Genomic DNA, 19,796 nt, shown 5'->3' on the forward strand with positions numbered 1-19,796 from the left:
GTCCGTAACGAAATATATTATTATTATTAAAGTAAACAAGTAAATATTTGAAATAAAACGAATAGGTACGTATATGATAATACTTACATCAAAACTAATCGTATCGAGATCATCATACTCGATGTGAGAAGGAATCTTTATTCTACCACATCTAGGAGGCTTACTCGATGAGCTATAAGAAATGGTAGAATCGGTGTCGCCCATGTAATACTCGTCGTATTTTAACAAGCTGATCGACCTTGCTCTGTTGATGCGTTCTTCTCTTCGTCTTCTTGTTCCATAATAAGACCCAATGTCGTACAGAGATCTGTTTAACGAGCTCTCGTGTAATTTGTAGTCCATGTAATCGTCGATGCTTCTTCTACCAGAGGAAGCAAGAGATTCTCGCCAACTGTACGATCTGGATGAGTCCGAAAGAGTCGAGTCTAATTGTAACTCAGAATCAACGCGATAAGATCTGCTTCTTCGATCGGGAGAGATTCTCGATAATCTGCTACTCCTACTTCTTACGTCGTCTAAGCTTTTCAAAAATCTATCAGATTCGTTCTCCCTTAGTCTCGACCAATTCTCATCCCTCGCCCTATCTCGTCGTCTTTTATTTATCGCGGATAATTCCTCCTCGTGTCTCCGTCTCAATCGATTCTCTTCCTCCTTGAGCAATCTCGCACTTTCCTCGCGTCTAGCTTGTCTCTCCTTATCCCTTCTATTCGTTCTTTCTTCCTCTTCCTTTCTCATACGTCCAAAATCTTCCTTTCTCTGTCGTTCTTCGGCTCTTTTACGTTCCAAACGTTCCATCTCTTGCATCTTTAATCTTTCTTCTCGATCCTTTCTACTTTGCTCCGCTTCTTCCTTCCTTTTCCTTCGCTCCTCTTCCGATCTTAATCTTTCAGCTTCTTCTCTTCGTAACATCTCTTCCTCTTCGGCCATTCTACGTTCCTTACGTTTCCGCCTTCTCTCATCTTCTCCACTTTCCATTATTTTTTCTTCCTCATCATTCATTCCGTGTTCCAATCTCATCCGTTCATCCTTCGACTTCATCTTACCTTCGCCCTCTATTTGCCTTTCTATCTGCTTCATTTCCACCTTCTTTCTCTCTTCCTCCCCATGAATCAGCTCATTTTCATCATCTTTCTTTTTACGTTCTACCTCCTCGTTATTCAGTTTTTCACCTTCCTCCTTCTTTCCACGCTCCTTCTCCTTGAGCTTCAGTTTCTCAGCTTCTTCCTTCTTTTTCCGTTTCTCTTCTGCGAGTTTCAATTTCTCATCATCTTCTTTCTTTTTACGTTCTTCTTCTTCTTCAAGTTTCTGTTTCTCAACTTCCTCCTTCTTCTTACGCTCTTCCTCTTCGAGTTTCAGCTTCTCAGCTTCTTCCTTCTTCTTACGTTCCACATCCTCGAGTTTCAGCTTCTCAGCATCCTCCTTCTTCTTACGCTCTTCCTCTTCGAGTTTCAGTTTTTCAGCTTCTTCCTTCTTTCTACGTTCCTCCTCCTCGAGTTTCAGTTTCTCCACTTCCTCCTTCTTCTTACGCTCTTCCTCTTCGAATTTCAGCTTCTCAGCTTCCTCCTTCTTCTTACGCTCTTCCTCTTCGAGTTTCAGCTTCTCAGCTTCCTCCTTCTTCTTACGTTCCACATCCTCGAGTTTCAGCTTCTCAGCATCCTCCTTCTTCTTACGCTCTTCCTCTTCGAGTTTCAGTTTTTCAGCTTCTTCCTTCTTTCTACGTTCCTCCTCCTCGAGTTTCAGTTTCTCCACTTCCTCCTTCTTCTTACGCTCTTCCTCTTCGAATTTCAGCTTCTCAGCTTCCTCCTTCTTCTTACGCTCTTCCTCTTCGAGTTTCAGCTTCTCAGCATCCTCCTTCTTCTTACGTTCCTCTTCCTCGAGTTTCAGCTTCTCAGCTTCCTCCTTCTTCTTACGTTCCTCATCCTCGAGTTTCAGCTTCTCAGCTTCCTCCTTCTTCTTACGCTCTTCCTCTTCGAGTTTCAGTTTTTCAGCTTCTTCCTTCTTTCTACGTTCCTCCTCCTCGAGTTTCAGTTTCTCAACTTCCTCCTTCTTCTTACGTTCCTCTTCCTCGAGTTTAAGCTTCTCAGCTTCCTCCTTCTTCTTACGTTCCTCTTCCTCGAGTTTCAGCTTCTCAGCTTCCTCCTTCTTCTTACGCTCTTCCTCTTCGAGTTTCAGCTTCTCAGCTTCCTCCTTCTTCTTACGCTCTTCCTCTTCGAGTTTCAGTTTTTCAGCTTCCTCCTTCTTCTTACGCTCTTCCTCTTCGAGTTTCAGCTTCTCAGCTTCCTCTTTCTTCTTACGCTCTTCCTCTTCGAGTTTCAGTTTTTCAGCTTCCTCCTTCTTCTTACGTTCCTCTTCCTCGAGTTTCAGCTTCTCAGCTTCCTCCTTCTTCTTACGCTCTTCCTCTTCGAATTTCAGCTTCTCAGCTTCCTCCTTCTTCTTACGATCTTCCTCTTCGAGTTTCAGCTTCTCAGCTTCCTCCTTCTTCTTCCGTTCCTCTTCCTCGAGTTTCAGCTTCTCAGCTTCCTCCTTCTTCTTACGTTCCTCATCCTCGAGTTTCAGTTTCTCAGCTTCCTCCTTCTTCTTACGCTCTTCCTCTTCGAGTTTCAGCTTCTCAGCTTTCTCCTTCTTCTTACGTTCCTCTTCCTCGAGTTTCAGTTTTTCAGCTTCTTCCTTCTTTCTACGTTCCTCCTCCTCGAGTTTTAGTTTCTCCACTTCCTCCTTCTTCTTACGTTCCTCTTCCTCGAGTTTCAGCTTCTCAGCTTCCTCCTTCTTCTTACGTTCCTCTTCCTCGAGTTTCAGCTTCTCAGCTTCCTCCTTCTTCTTACTCTCTTCTTTTACGAGTTTCAGTTTTTCAGATTCTTCCTTATTTTTACGCTCTTCTTCCTCGAGTTTCAGCTTCTCAGCTTCTTCCTTCTTCTTACGCTCTTCTTCTACGAGTTTCAGCTTCTCAGATTCTTCCTTCTTTTTACGCTCTTCTTCCTCGAGTTTCAGTTTTTCAGCTTCTTCCTTCTTCTTACGTTCCTCATCCTCGAGTTTCAGCTTCTCAGCTTCCTCCTTCTTTTTACGCTCTTCTTCTTCGAGTTTCACTTTTTCAGCCTCTTCGTTCTTTTTACGTTCCTCCTCCTCGTGTTTCAGTTTCTCAGCTTCTTCCATCTTTCTACGTTCCTCCTCCTCCTCCACGAGTTTCAGTTTCTCAGCTTCCTCTTTCTTTTTACGTTCCTCATCCTCGAGTTTCAGCTTCTCAGCCTCCTCCTTCTTCTTACGCTCTTCTTCTGCGAGTTTCAATTTTTCAGCCTCCTCGTTCTTTTTACGTTCCTCCTCCTCAAGTTTCAGTTTCTCAGCTTCCTCTTTCTTTTTACGTTCCTCATCCTCGAGTTTCAGTTTTTCAGCTTCCTCCTTCTTCTTACGTTCCTCCTCCTCGAGTTTCAGTTTCTCAGCTTCGTCCTCCTCCTTCTTACGTTCCTCATCCTCGAGTTTCTGCTTCTCAGCTTCCTCCTTCTTTTTACGCTCTTCTTCTTCGAGTTTCAATTTTTCAGCCTCCTCGTTCTTTTTACGTTCCTCCTCCTCGAGTTTCAGTTTTTCAGCTTCTTCCTTCTTTCTACGTTTCTCCTCCTCCTTCTCGAGTTTCAGTTTCTCAGCTTCCTCTTTCTGTTTACGGTCTTTTTCTTCGAGTTTCAATTTCTCAGCTTCCTCTTTCTTTTTACGGTCTTCTTCTTCGAGTTTCTGCTTCTCAGCTTCCTCCTTCTTCTTACTCTCTTCCTCTTCGAGTTTCAGTTTCTCAGCTTCTTCCTTTTTCTTACGCTCTTCTTCTTCGAGTTTCAGCTTCTCAGCTTCCTCTTTCTGTATACGGTCTTTTTCTTCGAGTTTCAATTTCTCAGCTTCCTCTTTCTTTTTACGGTCTTCTTCTTCGAGTTTCTGCTTCTCAGCTTCCTCCTTCTTCTTACTCTCTTCCTCTTCGAGTTTCAGTTTCTCAGCTTCTTCCTTTTTCTTACGCTCTTCTTCTTCGAGTTTTAGCTTCTCAGCTTCTTCCTTCTTTCTACGTTTCTCCTCCTCCTCCTCGAGTTTCAGTTTCTCAGCTTCCTCTTTCTTTTTACGTTCCTCCTCCTCGAGTTTCAGTTTCTCAGCTTCCTCTTTCTTTTTACGTTCCTCATCCTCGAGTTTCAGTTTCTCAGCTTCCTCCTTCTTCTTACGTTCCTCCTCCTCGAGTTTCAGTTTCTCAGCTTCCTCTTTCTTTTTACGGTCTTCTTCATCGAGTTTCAATTTCTCAGTCTCCTCTTTCTTCTTACGCTCTTCTTCTTCGAGTTTCAGTTTCTCTGCTTCTTCCTTTTTCTTACGTTCTTCTTCTTCGAGTTTCAGTTTCTCAGCTTCTTCCTTCTTCTTACGTTCCTCCTCCTCGTGCTTCAATTTCTCAGCCTCCTCTTTCTTCTTACGTTCCTCCTCCTCGAGTTTCAGTTTCTCAGTTTCTTCCTTCTTCTTGCGTTCCTCCTCCTGGAGTTTCAATTTTTCAGCCTCCTCGTTCTTCTTACGTTCTTCTTCTTCAAGTTTCAGTTTCTCAGCTTCCTCTTTCTTTAATCGTTCCTCTTCTTGGAGTTTCTGTTCCTCACCTTCCTCCTTCTTCTTACGTTCAACTTCCTGGAGTTTCAGTTTGTCAGCTTCCTCCTTTTTCTTACGTTCCTCTTCCTCGAGTTGTAGTTTCTCATCATCTTCCTTCTTTTTACGTTCTTCTTCTTCAAGTATCCGTTTCTCAGCTTCCTCTTTCTTTAATAGTTCCTCCTTTTGGAGTTTCAGTTTTTCAGCTTCTTCCCTCTTTTTACCATCCTCTTCCGCGAGTTTCAGTTTTTCGTTCTCCTCTTTTCTTTTACGCTCATCTTCCGCGACTTTCACTTTCTCAGTTTCTTCTTTGTTCGCGCGTTCTTCTTCCTCGCACTTCTGTTTCTCAATTTCCTGCCTTTGTTCACGTTCTTCCTTTTGACGTTCGCATTTCTCAGTTTCGTCTTTTTTTAGATTGTCTTCCGGCTCCTCTTTTTCCCGTGGTTGTTCCTCACTTTCGGTATCTTTTATTTTATCGTCTTTTTGTTCGTCCGTGTCATTTTGCTGACTCGATTCTATCCCAAGGTCAATCATCCAAAGAATTTCTCCGGATAATAATTTATCACGCAAATCGTTGATACTATTATGCAGATTACGGAGGGGCTTTTCTAGTGTCTCTAAATGTTCGCTCGTCACATCCTCTTTCTTCATTCCTTTTATGGACGTAATAGTATCGTTCAACGTATCGAAATGTTGAGATAACGGTTGAAGGATCGTCTGATGCTCGCGATTATCTGTAAATTGTGGATCTGATTGATACTGCTTTCTAACGAAAGCAATGGATTCATGGATTTTACTTAGAGAAGCCATTATCGGTCCCTTTTCGAGCATACCTTCTTCTTGTATTTTCACCATATATTTTTTCAAATCTTGAAGAGTCTCGTTGAACACTTTTAATTTTTCGCATTCAGTGCTTCTGTCGATATTAGCTCGTCCAATTTGATCTCGTATCTTATGCTCTACGCTCTCAACGGACTCGTTAATACCTACGATGGCGTCTATTAGCTTGATCGATAGTTTTGTCATTTCTATAGATGGTAACGTATGCCGATGAACTTCCGTTGGATTTTCTTGATCCGTTGATATCGTTTCTAAAGTTGCACGAAGATTTATTAATGGTTTTTCCAAGTTTCGAAGATACTCGGTCGGGCTATCCTCCACCTTTAAAATGGACCGTTTTAATTCGACTAACGGCAATCTCAAGGCACATATGACGGTTTTATCAACTTCCGAGCCATATAATGGATCGGCAAGTGGTTTATCAATCGCCTGTTCCTCCACGATAGAGATGCATCTCTCCAAATTTGAAAGAGACTCGACGATTACTTCGATGTTTGCTTCCTCTTGGCCGATATTTATGTTGGGTTCGTCTCGTAGAAGAGAAAAGCTGACGGAAACGGCTTTGAGCGGCTCGAGGAGCGTCTTCAATGCTTGATATTCGATCCGACGTTCAAGGGGCATCATTTCCTCTCGAACGTTCGATATCATAGATATAATACCTTCGACCGGTTCTATCAACTTATCAATGATAATTCGGTCCTGCGTGGTAATTTTACTCGGTTCGTTCACTTTGACCGTGTCCGCTTGAATGGCGGTGACACGTTCACAAATTTCGCCTATCGACTTTTCCATTTCTTGCAACGTCGCGACCGCCACGCATTCCTTCGTCGTCCAGTTGGCTTTAGACAATTCTTGAGGCAAGGGCTCAACGTCCGGCGATATAACTCGTTCTTCCAGGACCATAATGCACCTTTGAAGATCGAGCAAAGGTTCGGCCAATACACTCAACAATGCCAATTCATTCTCAAAGGGACGTTCCTCCTGCAAGGTTTCAATGGGCACTTGATCCTGAATGATCGCGATCGAATTGCAAACTTCTTCGAGAGGCTGTATGAGAGGATCGATCGACATCGTCGGACCTCCATCTTCGCCGAATGCTTTCTCTCTCGCCGATTCAATAGCCAGTTTTTCCTCGATTATCATAGCGGCGACGTTTCTCAGTTCCAACAATGGCTTCGCGATGGACTTCATCAAGGTAGGATCCTCTTTCGGGATCATAGGCGACGTCGTCTCGGTCGTCCTTCGTTCTTCGACGATCAATGCCAAGAATTCTCGCAATTCCTCGAGCGGCTTCGCAAGAGTCCTCAGGATCGCGTCCTCTTCCTCGGAAAAGGGAGAAACAGCCTCGGTGGGACTTTCAACGGTGCCTTGGTCTATCGTCATCGCTCGCGTTACCTTCACAGGAGGAGACTCGTCTTCCGCTACGACCGCCCATGTTTTCAACGAAGATGCACCTTCGGACATCGTGTCGGCCGCAGTCTCGAAGATCGCTCGTTGTTCATCAATCACGGCGATTCTTTCTGCCAATTCGTACAAGGACTTCGCAAATGTCTCCAACGCATTTAGGTTTTCCATATCCGATAGTTCGTGCAAATTGTGCTCGGACGCCATCTCTTCAACTTTCTGTATGGCCGCTATGGAGGCCCTTAATTCGACCAACGGCTTGGCCATCGTTCGCACCAACTGCGATATATTTTCATCGCTCTTAGGCGCGCTCTCTGTTCCTCCTTCTAACGTTACTTGCTCTTGTATAGTCGCCAAACTTTTGTCCATTTCTTCGAGTATCGGTGAAAGGGACAATATTTCCGCGCTTTCCTCGCTTTCCGGGAGATCGGCCGTTTCCTCAATGATCGCTCGTTCTCTCTGCGTAGCAGCAACGAATATCTTTTCCAATCGTTGCAACGGATCGACGAGTGTACTCAACAGACTTACGGGCTTCGTCTCTTCCGTGCCTTTTAATTCCTCGGCTTCGTAAATTTTACCTTGTTCGATCGTTGCTATAGATTCTTGCAGAAGGCGAACCGGTGTTATAACATCCTCGAGCATCGCTACGTTTTCCTTTAACGGCGTCGTTTTACCGGATACTGCATCAAGCGCTACTAAGACTTTCGGTTCGAGAAATATAACGGTACAGTCTCTCTTAACTTCCTCTACGGCCTTTGCCAAATTTTGCAGAACCGAGATCGGGACGTTTTCGATGTACGAAAGCCGTTCGTTGGCATCTTTTACGCCGATCGACGAACGACGAACTATCGCTATGTACGTTTCGAGATCTTCCAGAGATTCGACAGCCTTTCGCATTAACGAGAGACTTTTGCTATCCTCGATCGAAGACAATTTCTTCTGACCGATCGCAAGGCATTCTTGGGTACAATGTACGAACGTTTTCAAGTCTTCTAATGTCGTCGTTACGGACGATGATTCTTTAAACGGAACGTCTAATCGTTCATCAAGAATGGAGAAAAATGTATTTTCCAATTGTTCCAACGGTTCGATCCATTTCGTTAATGCGAATGCAATTCCAGTCTCCTCCAAAGTACCCGTATCTTCGATCTCTGACTTTGCTAAATCCATGATTGCTTCTCGCAACTCCTGAACGGGTGGCGTCGTCCGCACGTATTTCGCACATTCGACGTCCTCATTATCTTTCGACGGAACATGACTTTGATCCTCTTCGATCACTTTTTGCGATTCGACGTTCCTATCTAAGAGCTGTCGCAACGTCGCAGTTGAAGTTTGTAATTTTTTCAGAGATAACTCCACCGGGATCGCAATCTCCAAAGGGATCGAGGCGCACGTTATTCCTTCTTCGATCGTGGCTATTGATTTTTCTAATTCCTCGAAAACCGATGTGACGTTTGCTCGTTGCGACGGCCCTTCTTCTGCGCTTTCATCCCGCGCAATTGTGGTCTCCAACTGTCGCAGTGACTCTTCCAACTCTTCCAAAGGATGGACCAACAACGCCACTTGTCCTTCCTTCATTCGAGAAAGAGATCCTCGTAATTCCTGGATCGGTCCGATGACATTCTCGATGTATTTAACGTATATACTTTGGATCGAGATCGAGAGAGGTTCTTTTTGCTCGATCGTAACGGCTGCGCGTTGTTCCTGAATATCTTGTTTAGCTTCTAGAAACATTGTTCTTTCGTTGCCTACGTCTTTCGCTTCGACGATCACCGGTCGTTGCACGGTCACGATCGTAGCAAGCGTCGACGATTTTTCTACCTCGTCGATTGGCGTACGAGCATCTTCGTCTTCTCTGACTTTCTCCAGAGTTTCTACAGTTTCGCGTATTATCTCTTCCTTCGTTGGGGCATCATTTCGTTGGGCCTCCTCCTCCTTCGGACTTGGTTGTATATTGCCAAAGAGCATTTCCGCGGATGGTTCCGTTTCGTTTGCTCCTTCGATTTCGGCCGGTTTCGCGATCGTTACCAATTTCGCATCGTTATCGATAGAGCAAACGGTTTCTTTAAGAATGGAAATGATCCCGACGAGATCCCCCATTGCCATTGATAATCCCTTCCTTTCCTCCGTCGTTAATCTCGATATTCCTTCGACTTGCAGTACCGCCGAAAATGATTTCTCTATCGACTCCAAAGGGTTCGCGAGATTTCTCAGGGCTAGGAGCGATTTTTCTTTGAGTTCGGGTACAAGATGTTCCTGCGTCAAAATAAGAATACTAGCCGTAGCTCGTTCCATAGTATCCACGGAATTGATTATATTTGAAAATAGATCTTCGGAGTTGGAGTATGCGGAAAATGCGGGCGAGCAACGTATGGAAACGCTCGTCGCTCGTAAATCATTCAGTATCTGTATCAAAGCCGTTAACTCTCGTATTTTTCTATTTTCTTCCTCGGACTTAACGGTCAGCGGTTCCTTCTTCGCCGAATTTATAAATTTGGTCAACTCTTTCATCGGCGTTTCTAGCGTTCTCATGGTCGTGACTATTCGTTTGATTATTTCCGCATTTCTATCGACTTGTACGCTCTCAGGCATTTCTGCGAATTCCTTTTCTACACGTTCAATAGCTTTCGTCGTTTCGGCGCCAGCGTTTATCACGTTACTCGTTCGTTCGTCCGGCTTAACGTCCTTTCGCGTTAACGCATTTTCCCCTAAAGATCGTGATTCGCTCGAATTTCGAGAAATCGATTCCTTCGTCGGCATTTCTCCGTTCGACGTATCTCGTCGGGGCGTATCCAAGCCGGCCGGTAAAGTTTCTTCAACGACCTTCATTGCACTTTCTACTTCCTCTTTAGTTATTTGAACGATCTCGTCGACAACGACAGTTTTCGGTTTCGGACTCTTCGATATTGACTCTTGTCCGTTCTTCGACCGATGTTCGACCGATTTCTCGGATATTTCCGAAGAAATTTCTTTAGCCTCTTCGCTCGGAACTTTCTCAAACGTCCGAATTTCACCGGAATCATCTGCTTCGACTATCTCTTTAGTTTTTCGTTCCAATTTCATTTCATGACTCTCCCCTTCCCTCGGTCCTGCCGCCAATCGATTTTCATCCTTTACTTCTACCGTAATCGCTCCGTCGCGTCCTTTTTCAAACTTTTCATCTATCCGCTCTTCGAGCGTCAACTTTGTCCCCGATTCATCGTTCTCCTTAATAACGCTTTTGTCGACATTAATCCCACTTGTCTCTTCTTGTTTCTCCGGTTGAAGTAATTGCTGAGATTTTGCTCCTCGCTCGATTCCTTCGTCAGGCAAACTCATACGGGATACCGTCCCCGACTGCGATTCGTTTCCAACATCTTCCTCCTGCTTAGATCTCTCGATATCTTTGACCTTATTATCTCCTACCCTCTTTTTCCCTTCGCCCTTCTCAGGCCGATCTTCCGTCTTCGCTGGAATTCTTTCCCCCTCTGGCGCGCTCTCGTCCGCTTCCGCAATCGTCGTTCCGACAATTTCTTCCTCGTATTCCTTGTCCATCGTCGATTCTATCATCGGGTCCGTCTCTTTTCTACCAACCGTCATATCGCGTATGCCCTTTATGGAAGTTTTAACGTTCTCTAAAACCTCCAAGGCAGCGGAAAAAGTCTCTACGATGGAGGAACCTTCCGACGCGCCCTCGCCGATCAAGTCCGCTCGATGAGAGGACAATGAACGTGCCAGATCGGCGATCGAATCGGCCAAATTTTCAAGCAATCCTAAGGAGGCGCTTGTAAATGGCGGCATTAGGCCGTTCTCTATGCTCTCCTTCAGAGCACCGAGCGCCGATCGGAGCTGATTCGTCGGATATAAAAATCCTTCGACGATGACTTCTTCGTCGACGTACTGATCGGAAGTCTGAGAAAATTGAGATCGGGACAAAGATATTTGTTTCTTAAGAGGCTCCAATGATTTCGCGATAATCCCCTGAGGCGATTTTTCCGTTCCTTCCTCCAGAGCATCGATCGTATCTCCCAATCGATTCAACGATCCGATGAAACAATTCTGAAAATGTATGCTCGTGGTGCTCGGTCTTGGCGCGTAATCTGCCCTTTCCACCTGACTTCGAACGGACAGAATGGCATCGTTCAACGATATCAACGATACCTCGAAAAAGGCATCGTCCTCGATGGTTTTTATTTTTTCAAGAATATCGCATATTTCGAGCCGAAGTTCCTCGAGGGCTTTCAAAATGACGTTTTTCCTTTCATCGAGCAACGCTGCCACCGGAACTAAACTTTTTCGGCTACTTTTAACCACCGAGAGACAACTGAGAAACTCTACCAACGGGCCGGTCATCTTGCCGCTCATCTCCTTTATTACCTCCTTACGTTGATCGGGGATTCGAGTTTGGTGGGAGCTCGTATTAACGGCTCGTAGTAACGAATCTATCGGTTCTACGAGAATTTTCGCAACGTCTTTTTCCAATGTCTCCTCGGGTATCGTTTCGAGGCCTCTCATTTGTTCCTGAATACTTTCCAGCGGTTTCGATATGTCCCGGAGATATCCCAAAATCTCTTTCCTCGAGCTTACTTCTTTCATAGCAATGGGTATCCTAGCTTTCGTCTCTTCCAATACGCGAATAAGTTGCTCGAACTTCTCCCTCGAACGATCGTTACCACTTATTTCCATACTTGGTTGCAAAATATATAACTCTGTGTCTTCTAATGGCCGTTTAAGACGATTCAAAATCGAAAGCTCCGCGACATCTAATTCCTCGGACGTATTAAGAGCTTCCTCGATCATAATCAAAGGTTTTAATAAATGATTGATCATCGAAAGTGGTTCGCCCGTAACAATCTCGTCGCACCTGGGAAGACCTTGTTCATCGTAATCGGACAAGGCCATTCGTACCGTCGAGATCATCTTGCAAAATTCTTCAAGGGCAGTGCTCAATTTTGTTTGCGGAATCGTCATTATTCCTGTCGTAGGCTCCTCCAAATCCTCGATAATACCGGTAACTTCCAATTGAACGTTTTCAAGCATCTTAGATAGCGAAGATATAAAGTTCTTCGTAATTATGTCGTCCTTCGGTCGCACTTCCCAGGCCGCACTTCGATCACTTTTCTCTTCATCGGGCTCGGTCCTAGCCTTATTAGCCGACTCTTCCATCTCGACGATACCATCGGTTTCCCGAGTCACGTTCAACGTTTCCTCCTCGTTATTATTATCTTCCAACGTCTGGACAACCTGCCGTAGCTCCCTTTTATAAAGGGCTTCCTTGATGGAAATAGGTATCTGATTCTCTATCTCTTCGACGATATCAAAAATCAAACGAAGCGATTCCTCGGCCGCGTGATCCTCCAAAACGCGCGTTACGGTCTTCAAAAGGTACTTCATTGGTCGACTCAACGTTTCCAGAGCAGAAAGATCTTCAGGCTCGTGGTACATTGCGATCGCATTTTTCAATCGCAACAAAGGTTCCCGTAGTTCGGCCAGCGCCTCGATCAGGCTCCGATCGCTCGGTGGCTCCGAATAAGACGTTTCTATGGCGATTCTCGTAACGTCTCGTTTAAGTTCGTCGACCGATGAGCTTAAACCGGACGCTTCTGTACTGTCCTGCTCGTAGGACGTAGACGACAGCCAACCTCTTATGGGATCTAACGAACGACTTATGGTATCGGCCAGTAACCTCGACGATGCCTTATCCTCGCGGCTTATCGTCGATTTACCCTTTCTCTTTGAAGTTTCTTTGGCAATTAAGGTTACGTCTTTTTCTATTTCCTCCAACAGCTCTAACAAGGGAATAATTTCTATCGACGACTTGGCAGCCTTCGCGATATCTTCCATCAGTCTTTTCAATCTACCGATGGGACTTATCAAATCGTTCAATATCACTTCTTCCTCGGGCTTGTGATCTTCGGTCAACAATGCCCGTTGCAAAATCAACAAAGGCTTTCCCAATCTCGTCACCTCCTTCGCTATCTTCTCGTTGTCCTTTGGTGTTGCCATGGTAGCGATTGCTACGGCAGAACCCGCGACATTCTCCCGCAATGCCTCGATGGAATCGGCCAATAACGACGAAACCGTGATTTCTCTTTGCTTCTCGAGGACCGACGTCAGAGAATAATTAATGCTACCCAATTTTTCGTCAACATTGAGATCTTCCAATTGGCGATCGTAAATAGTTCCCATTGCGATTTCCTCGGGCACCTTCGGTATTATCACCTGAATTCCCTTCAATATCTCCAAGATATTTTTCGCTTTCGTTTTTATCGATTTGACGGTGACGTTCGACGGCGAAGGAGCAATTAAAATCATCGTAATAGCGTCTTGCAATCTTACAATCGACGTCGATAATCTTTCCTTCAACATGCCCATTCCCGCCAAAGCGCTTTCGTCCTTCGACGCTAGCATAACTCGAAGATCCAACAGTGGCTCCTTGACGTCCGCCAGACTATGAAACATTTCGCTTTCCTTCGAGGACATAGCCGCGTGCGCCGCATCGGATATACATTGTCTTAGATCTGTCAAGATCGACGAAAAATCATGCGTCATGAGTATTCGTTCTTGAACGGTGCCACCGTTTACGGCCGACCTGATATCCTCCAAGTCCTGAATGGCTGCGCTCAGAGACGTCTGTATCTCTATCAACGGATCAAGAAGTTTTTCCGACAACGTTGCCGCCTCCCGAGCCGACGACGATCGCGTCTTTTCGCTTTCTCGATTTATATCGTGTCCTTGAACAATGTCGTCGATATTCGAGCATATCGATAGGATCGGTTGCACGACGGACGAGAGACTTAATAGCGATCTCGCGGCGACGGTCAATCGACTTACGGACGGAGCTAAAAGTTTCAAGACGTTGGCCGAATCTTTGATGGTCGACGCGTCCGTTAAGGCATCTCGCAGAACATTCAATTGTTCTTCCATACCGAGCAACGTTTCGACGGCATTTACTTCCTTTCCCTTTAGACATAACTTTTCATACGTACCCTTAATTTCATCGAAAACGGCCGCGAATCGAGGATCCAACGAGCCGGATATCGTCTCGTAAATTTCAAGAGCTTCCCGAAGAGCCAATCGCGCATCCCCAAATACGTACTCGCTTTCTTCGAGATAGCTATTGTCCGATCTTAACGCATCGTATTCCTCTGTTTTCTCTTCTATCCTTACTTTCTCTTGAAGATCGAGAATTTCCGCGAGTGCATCGTTCACGGACTCTCTTAAAGAGATTATTACGTCGGCACGACGTTCCATAATAACGTCACCCTTACTTTCATAAGTTTCTAACGCGACAGTCAACGTATCCAGCTTGGCCTTTAATTCCTGAGTAGGCTGCAATAGCCGATTGGTTAGCCGAGAAACTCCGTCGTTTGAACGTCGTTCGAGGCTCGATTCCGTCCAATTAATCGCTCCGACAGTCTCCTCGATGGATCTCGACAGAGACTCTACGAGGACCGTATCCACCGTCTCTATCGTACCCGTCATTGGATTTATCGAAACATCCTGCAAGAATAAGTTCAACGTGTTTACGAGCTTATCTAAAAACGATAGCAACTTGACCGGTTCTCTTTTCTCCTTGGAAAGGCTCTTCAAGCTTTCGTCCAGTCGTGAAACGGCACGGGACATTCGAAGAAAAGACACCGGTTTTTCGCCTTTCGCTTTGCCAGTCAATTCGTACTCGATCTTGGTGAGACCCATCAGAATCTCGTCGACCGGATCTGTCAAGGACTCTAGAATCGCTATTACGTCCTGTCTTTGGTCTTTGAAGCTTCGCTGACGATCTATCAATTCGATTCCACGAAGAAGTTCTTCGGTTGGTCCACCGATACCTTCCAACAGAGATATCCTTATCGTTTGATCCAACGACCTGTCCTCCGTATTTTTCAAAGCTTTAGCTTCTATCGAAGATACTTCCTCGCAAAGGGTCTGAATTGGCTTTACGATTCCCTCCGAAACGACGTCTCTCGATCGTTCCTCGCTTTCGAGCTCTAAAAATTTATCGTAACGATCTATGTCGACTAAAGAATCGCGAATCGCGAGGACGGGTTCTGTCAATCTTTTAATTTTATTTAAAATACGTTCTTTATTGTTTTTCGACAGCGACTTGTCCTCGGATTCTATCGTTGAGACTTTTTCGGTGTCGTTTATCTTGCCAAACGAATCCTCGATCGATTCGATACGCCGACAAACTTCATCCTTTTTATCCAATACCTTCTCCTCCTCCTCCTCCTCCTCCTTCCTCTTCTTCTTCTTCCTCTTCTTCTTCTGCTCCCCCTCGCCCTCCTTGCCACCGTCGAGATCGGCCATAATCGATGACGCGGACTCTTCCGACATACTTTTTTCCTTCTTTACTTTTCTCTTTAGCGAATGCCTCTTCTCCTTTGCCTCGAGATCGTCACTGCTGAAAGGCGTTTTATCGCCGCCAATGATCTCCTCGTTTTCTCGAATCGCTGATTTATTTTGTTTATTTTGTTCGGAAATAGAAAGTCGCGCGGACGACAGGGCGTCGGCGAAGGTGGTACTGTGATCGCTGTCGTCCAATCTTTCCGAGGAGAGCGGTGATATCGGTCGATCGTCGTCTTTTCGTGCGCTGTGAAAACTCTCCGATTCGTATCTCTGACTTCTCTCCTCGCTCTTCTCTTCGCTTTTAGACGAGGACCGGCTCGTAGATTTCTTTCTTGGCGGTCTCATCGGCGGCTTCTCTTCGCCTTCCCAGGTATATCTGGCCGATCTCTTCAACGACAAAGATTCCTCGTCCGGAGAAGAAAAGACCCGAGTCTGATCGTCCATGATCGAGACATCCTCGAAATCCGCTTCCGTCCTTAGATCGTCGCCATCCTCGGCGCTGACGAAATAATCCGGTGAAACGTCGATCACTACAGCCTCCATTAAAAGATTACCGGAGGTCGAGCTCTCCTTAACGAATCTCATTGGTGGCAATTCGATAACGTTGTGCTCTAAAAATTATTCCAATCTTATCTTTTACTTTCCAACGGTTTACCGTTTGGCTTATTGTCTTTCATTCTTTCTTTAGGTTTACATCGCGCTAAAAAATGTGAGATAACCATTGTTATGGCATTATCATAAAAATTGCTTACCCGTGACGTGCTCGGACAATTGATCGGCATACATCTCGACGATCTGGAGGGCTTCTTCCTCCGTAAGATCGGGAGTTTCGTAAAGGCTCACCGAGACCTCTTTACCGTCGAAACTGAAAGAAACTTCGCCTCTGTCGTCGAAAGTGATGGAACGATCGGTTTGCGGGGTATCGTACAATTGAGACGTCCTCTCTTCGTGAATCGTCGAGAGTGACAAATTTCTTGCCAGTTCGTGACCGTTCGCCGACAATTGCACGTCTTCCTTCGTATCCTTCCGAGCACTGATTTTGTCTGAAAAAGTTACAAGCATGGCGATACTACTAGCTACTGTAATAAATCAGCTATTACTGCGATACCGCATTAATTAATAGTGTAATACGGGCATTCGGATTGTGGACAATGATCTTGAAGATTTTAGGATTACCTTCGAAACCTAAAAGGGAGGCAGAACTGCTGACTTTACCCATACAATTGATAGCTTCGCACGTGTAAGTACCCAGACAGCAGGTGCCATCCTGGCCCGTAATTATTCTATGTATATCGCCTGGCTTCAATTCCATGCCATCTTTGTACCACTTTAGAATCGGTTGGGGCACGCCGATCACTTTGCACTCCAAATTAACGGCGCCCTCTTCGGACAGTATTGCCCGCAAACTTTCCAAGAATTTGGGCTTTTTGTAATGCTTAGGAATGATTAATTTCAGAAAACAGGAAGTAACGCTGTGCCCATAATCGTTGGCAGCCACGCATTTCCATTCGGCCTAAAGAGATTACGGCGATTGATCAAAGGGTATCGTATAAATCGTATAAGATCATCGTAAAATTAATGAGATCGATTAAAAATTACTTGATCGGAAATTTCAAGTTGGCGAACTTCGAGATGGCACGTGCCAAGATTCTCCTTAATAGTACGGAATTTGTCACCTTCGATCACCTCCACGTCGTCTCTGTACCACGATAGAATTGGTTCCGGCGAAATGCTCACTGAAATATTACAAGTAATTTTACGCAGAGAAATCACACGTTCGATCGTTTAATCGTACGATCGACGGTACGATAACGTTTAATAACACGTTAATAAAATGAAAAAAAATTGTCCAACCCTGCACCGTAAATCGAAATAATTCTTCGTTGATCTTTGCCTCGCAACTCCTTAAACCTCTGACGAACTTTGGTGGCTTATCGGAAGTCAAAAGTTGAAGACGTTCTTCCTCGTTCAGCTGATTTTGAATGTCTTCGATCGTCAACTCCGCGGTACTCTTTGCCTCGCCCATGCAATTCCTTGCGATGCAGCAATAAGAACCTGTCGCGAACAAGTACACATCGTTTCCGCTTATCGTCTACGTTCGATAATCTTTGTAAGTACGAAGTATGTAATATCAATCGAAACCTAAAGAGTTGGTCCCTGTTAATTGGTAAACGTCTCCTGGTTTTAATTCCTGTCCGTCCTTGAACCACCTCAACAAGGGAGTTGGAAAACCCACGACCTTGCATTCGAAGGACACCAATCCTTCCTCCGTAAGAACCGCCTTCAAGCTTTCCATGAAACGCGGTTTCCTGTAGTTCTTTGGAACTTTATCACGAGGAAAAGTAAGAGAAGAAAAGTAATTTAAACGATAGAAATCGTTCTGGCCTTCGACAGATACATCATTCCAAGTATATATCATTTCGAGTTACTCACTGATCACAGCGACATGACACGTCGTAAATTGTTTAACATTTTCTGCGCTCGTTGCGACGCACTTCCATTCGCCCTCGTCCATGGCTTCGATCAATTTCACTTCTATCGAATAACCACCCAGACCGTCCTCCATCACGTGATACTTTTCGTTTGGTTCTATGCGACCTTCTTGATTGTACCACGTTATCGATTTTGGCCATGGCGGTACGTGAACTGCGTATTCGTTGAGAAACCCGTACGTAATCGTCAAGTCGCAAGTGGATATCTAAAGTAAGTGGTCTAATCTTACCTTGACAGGAGAGTGTTACGGAATCGCCGATTCTACAACATTCGTCCCGAAGTATTCGTTTGAATACCGGCGGAGGACCTGTACTCGTTAACGTGTCCGCTGGCTTTAACGAACCCTCTCGGCTACCTTTACCAACGACGTGTACCTGGATCGAAAAATAGCATACGTTTTATCGTACATTTATATTAGAAATATATTTCACCTTTGAAGAGGAATATGCCGTGCCCATGCAATTGTCAGCCTCGCAGGTGTAAATTCCCAATGAAGTAGGATCGTCAGGGTTTGCCGTTAAAGCGAAAACATCGCCGGCCTTGATCTCCTTGTTGTCTTTGAACCATCTCAATACCGGGGTTGGTACGCCAACGACTTTGCATTCCAGCGATACGGTTCCCGTTTCCGTTAACAGAGCCCGAAGTTCTTCCACGAATTCTGGCCTCTTGTAGGCTTTCGGCACTGCACGAGAATACATGAACGAACGGTAACGAATTGTTTTGCGAATTTTATATAATGCTTATCGCTGACGCATTACCAATGACGCTGAGATGCGACGTGCACGATGATCTGCCACTTTGATTTTCCGCCATGCAAGTCCAATTACCTTGATCTTCGACTTTTACCGGTGCAACATCGACGCAGTAAAAGTTACCCTCGTGTACAAAGGAAAATCTCGATCCAGCTTGAATAGGTAGATCGTTTCTGTGCCAAGTTACCTAAAGTTATCGCGTTAAACGCTATCAAACATATCTTTTCTTTCGTTCTGTTATGTTTTTAATGCAAAAGGAAAAAAGAAAAAAAAAAGAAAAAGGAATCTTTGTAATATAAAAAAGTAGAAAAGTAAGTTATAAAATAGAGAGGCAGGAAGGAATGCGCGTCGGTCTTTGGCGTGGTGCAAGTACGTGCGCGTAATAATATACGGTAGCGGCCGAGTGGTAGTAATACGAGGCGCTCAAGAATACGTAACAATTTTCGTCCCCTCGTCTTCTGTCGTCACTAGCTCGGGTCATGGACCTCTGCTATCCCATTCGATTCGTGTTTCCCGTTTCGTCTGCTAGTAAAAGACTAAGAAGTACGAGCCGAAATCTCGGAAACCAATGATAATTCGGTCACGTGTCAATTGCTTTAATTCCCTCCTTCCGGGTTGAATGTCCGGATTTTTAAAACAATTGCGGATTTGAAATGATGACACGAAAAAAATCGTCTTTGTCCGATAAGATAAGTCCGATAGTCAATTTACCTTCGGATTCGTCGAGCTTCGAATTTCTACGAGGAATCTCGTTCTGGTGCCAACTTTGACCGCGAGGTCCGTCAATCTTCGAAGAAAAATCGGTGGTTCGCCTTCCTCGTAACTGGGCTCGTCAACGCGCAGATGAATTCTCCGGGTTGATCCTTTCTCAAAGGGTTGTCCGATTCTCGTCGCTACCAAAGCATATTGGCCAGTGTCATCCTTTTGCGACTGTTTCAACGTTAGTTGCACGATATTGCCTCTCATTTGCAGCTTATACCGATTCGGTGGCATCGGTCGATCGCCGCGGATTCTACGAAATAGGGAAGAAAAAAAGAAGCGTAAGTAAATAAAATCAAGTATATATATATATATATATATATATATATATATATATATATATATATATATAAATAAGCAATCGTAAAGAATTCCTTGAGAGTTCATTCATCGGGCCATCAGAAGAACTTTGCGCAAGATACGCAAACTCGTCTCTTTTCGTATTATTGAACATTTTCATTCGTTGCAATGATAAATCGGCCGTTAGCGAGTCGCGTCATTAGCGGATATTTAAAAATCATGAGAATCCGCCTTCCCTAACGAAGAAAAAAAGAAAAAAAAGAAGAGATAGATTGGCATAGCATAGGTAAGACACGTGGTTTCTTATATCAGCGATGAAAATACTGCGGCACACTA

General features: G+C 44.8%; 1 protein-coding gene across 5 annotated transcripts in view; it reads right to left on the reverse strand.

Moving 5' to 3' along the window:
- LOC124425695 (titin homolog) overlaps window positions 1–19,796 on the reverse strand; it is a 43,912-nt gene that overhangs the window by 19,868 nt on the left and 4,248 nt on the right. For all 5 annotated transcript variants that reach the window (XM_046966398.1, XM_046966396.1, XM_046966397.1 and 2 more), the window contains 11 exons: window positions 19,113–19,413; window positions 18,408–18,588; window positions 18,081–18,331; window positions 17,879–18,023; window positions 17,590–17,802; window positions 17,299–17,481; window positions 17,011–17,211; window positions 16,756–16,892; window positions 16,333–16,669; window positions 15,909–16,199; window positions 88–15,767 (listed from right to left, as the gene is read on the reverse strand). In XM_046966398.1, the coding sequence (XP_046822354.1) occupies window positions 88–15,767; window positions 15,909–16,199; window positions 16,333–16,669; window positions 16,756–16,892; window positions 17,011–17,211; window positions 17,299–17,481; window positions 17,590–17,802; window positions 17,879–18,023; window positions 18,081–18,331; window positions 18,408–18,588; window positions 19,113–19,413 (17,920 nt within the window). The remainder of the gene's footprint in view (window positions 1–87; window positions 15,768–15,908; window positions 16,200–16,332; window positions 16,670–16,755; window positions 16,893–17,010; window positions 17,212–17,298; window positions 17,482–17,589; window positions 17,803–17,878; window positions 18,024–18,080; window positions 18,332–18,407; window positions 18,589–19,112; window positions 19,414–19,796) is intronic.

Source organism: Vespa crabro, chromosome 7 (genome assembly GCF_910589235.1).
Source record: "Vespa crabro chromosome 7, iyVesCrab1.2, whole genome shotgun sequence".
NCBI lineage: Eukaryota > Metazoa > Arthropoda > Insecta > Hymenoptera > Vespidae > Vespa > Vespa crabro.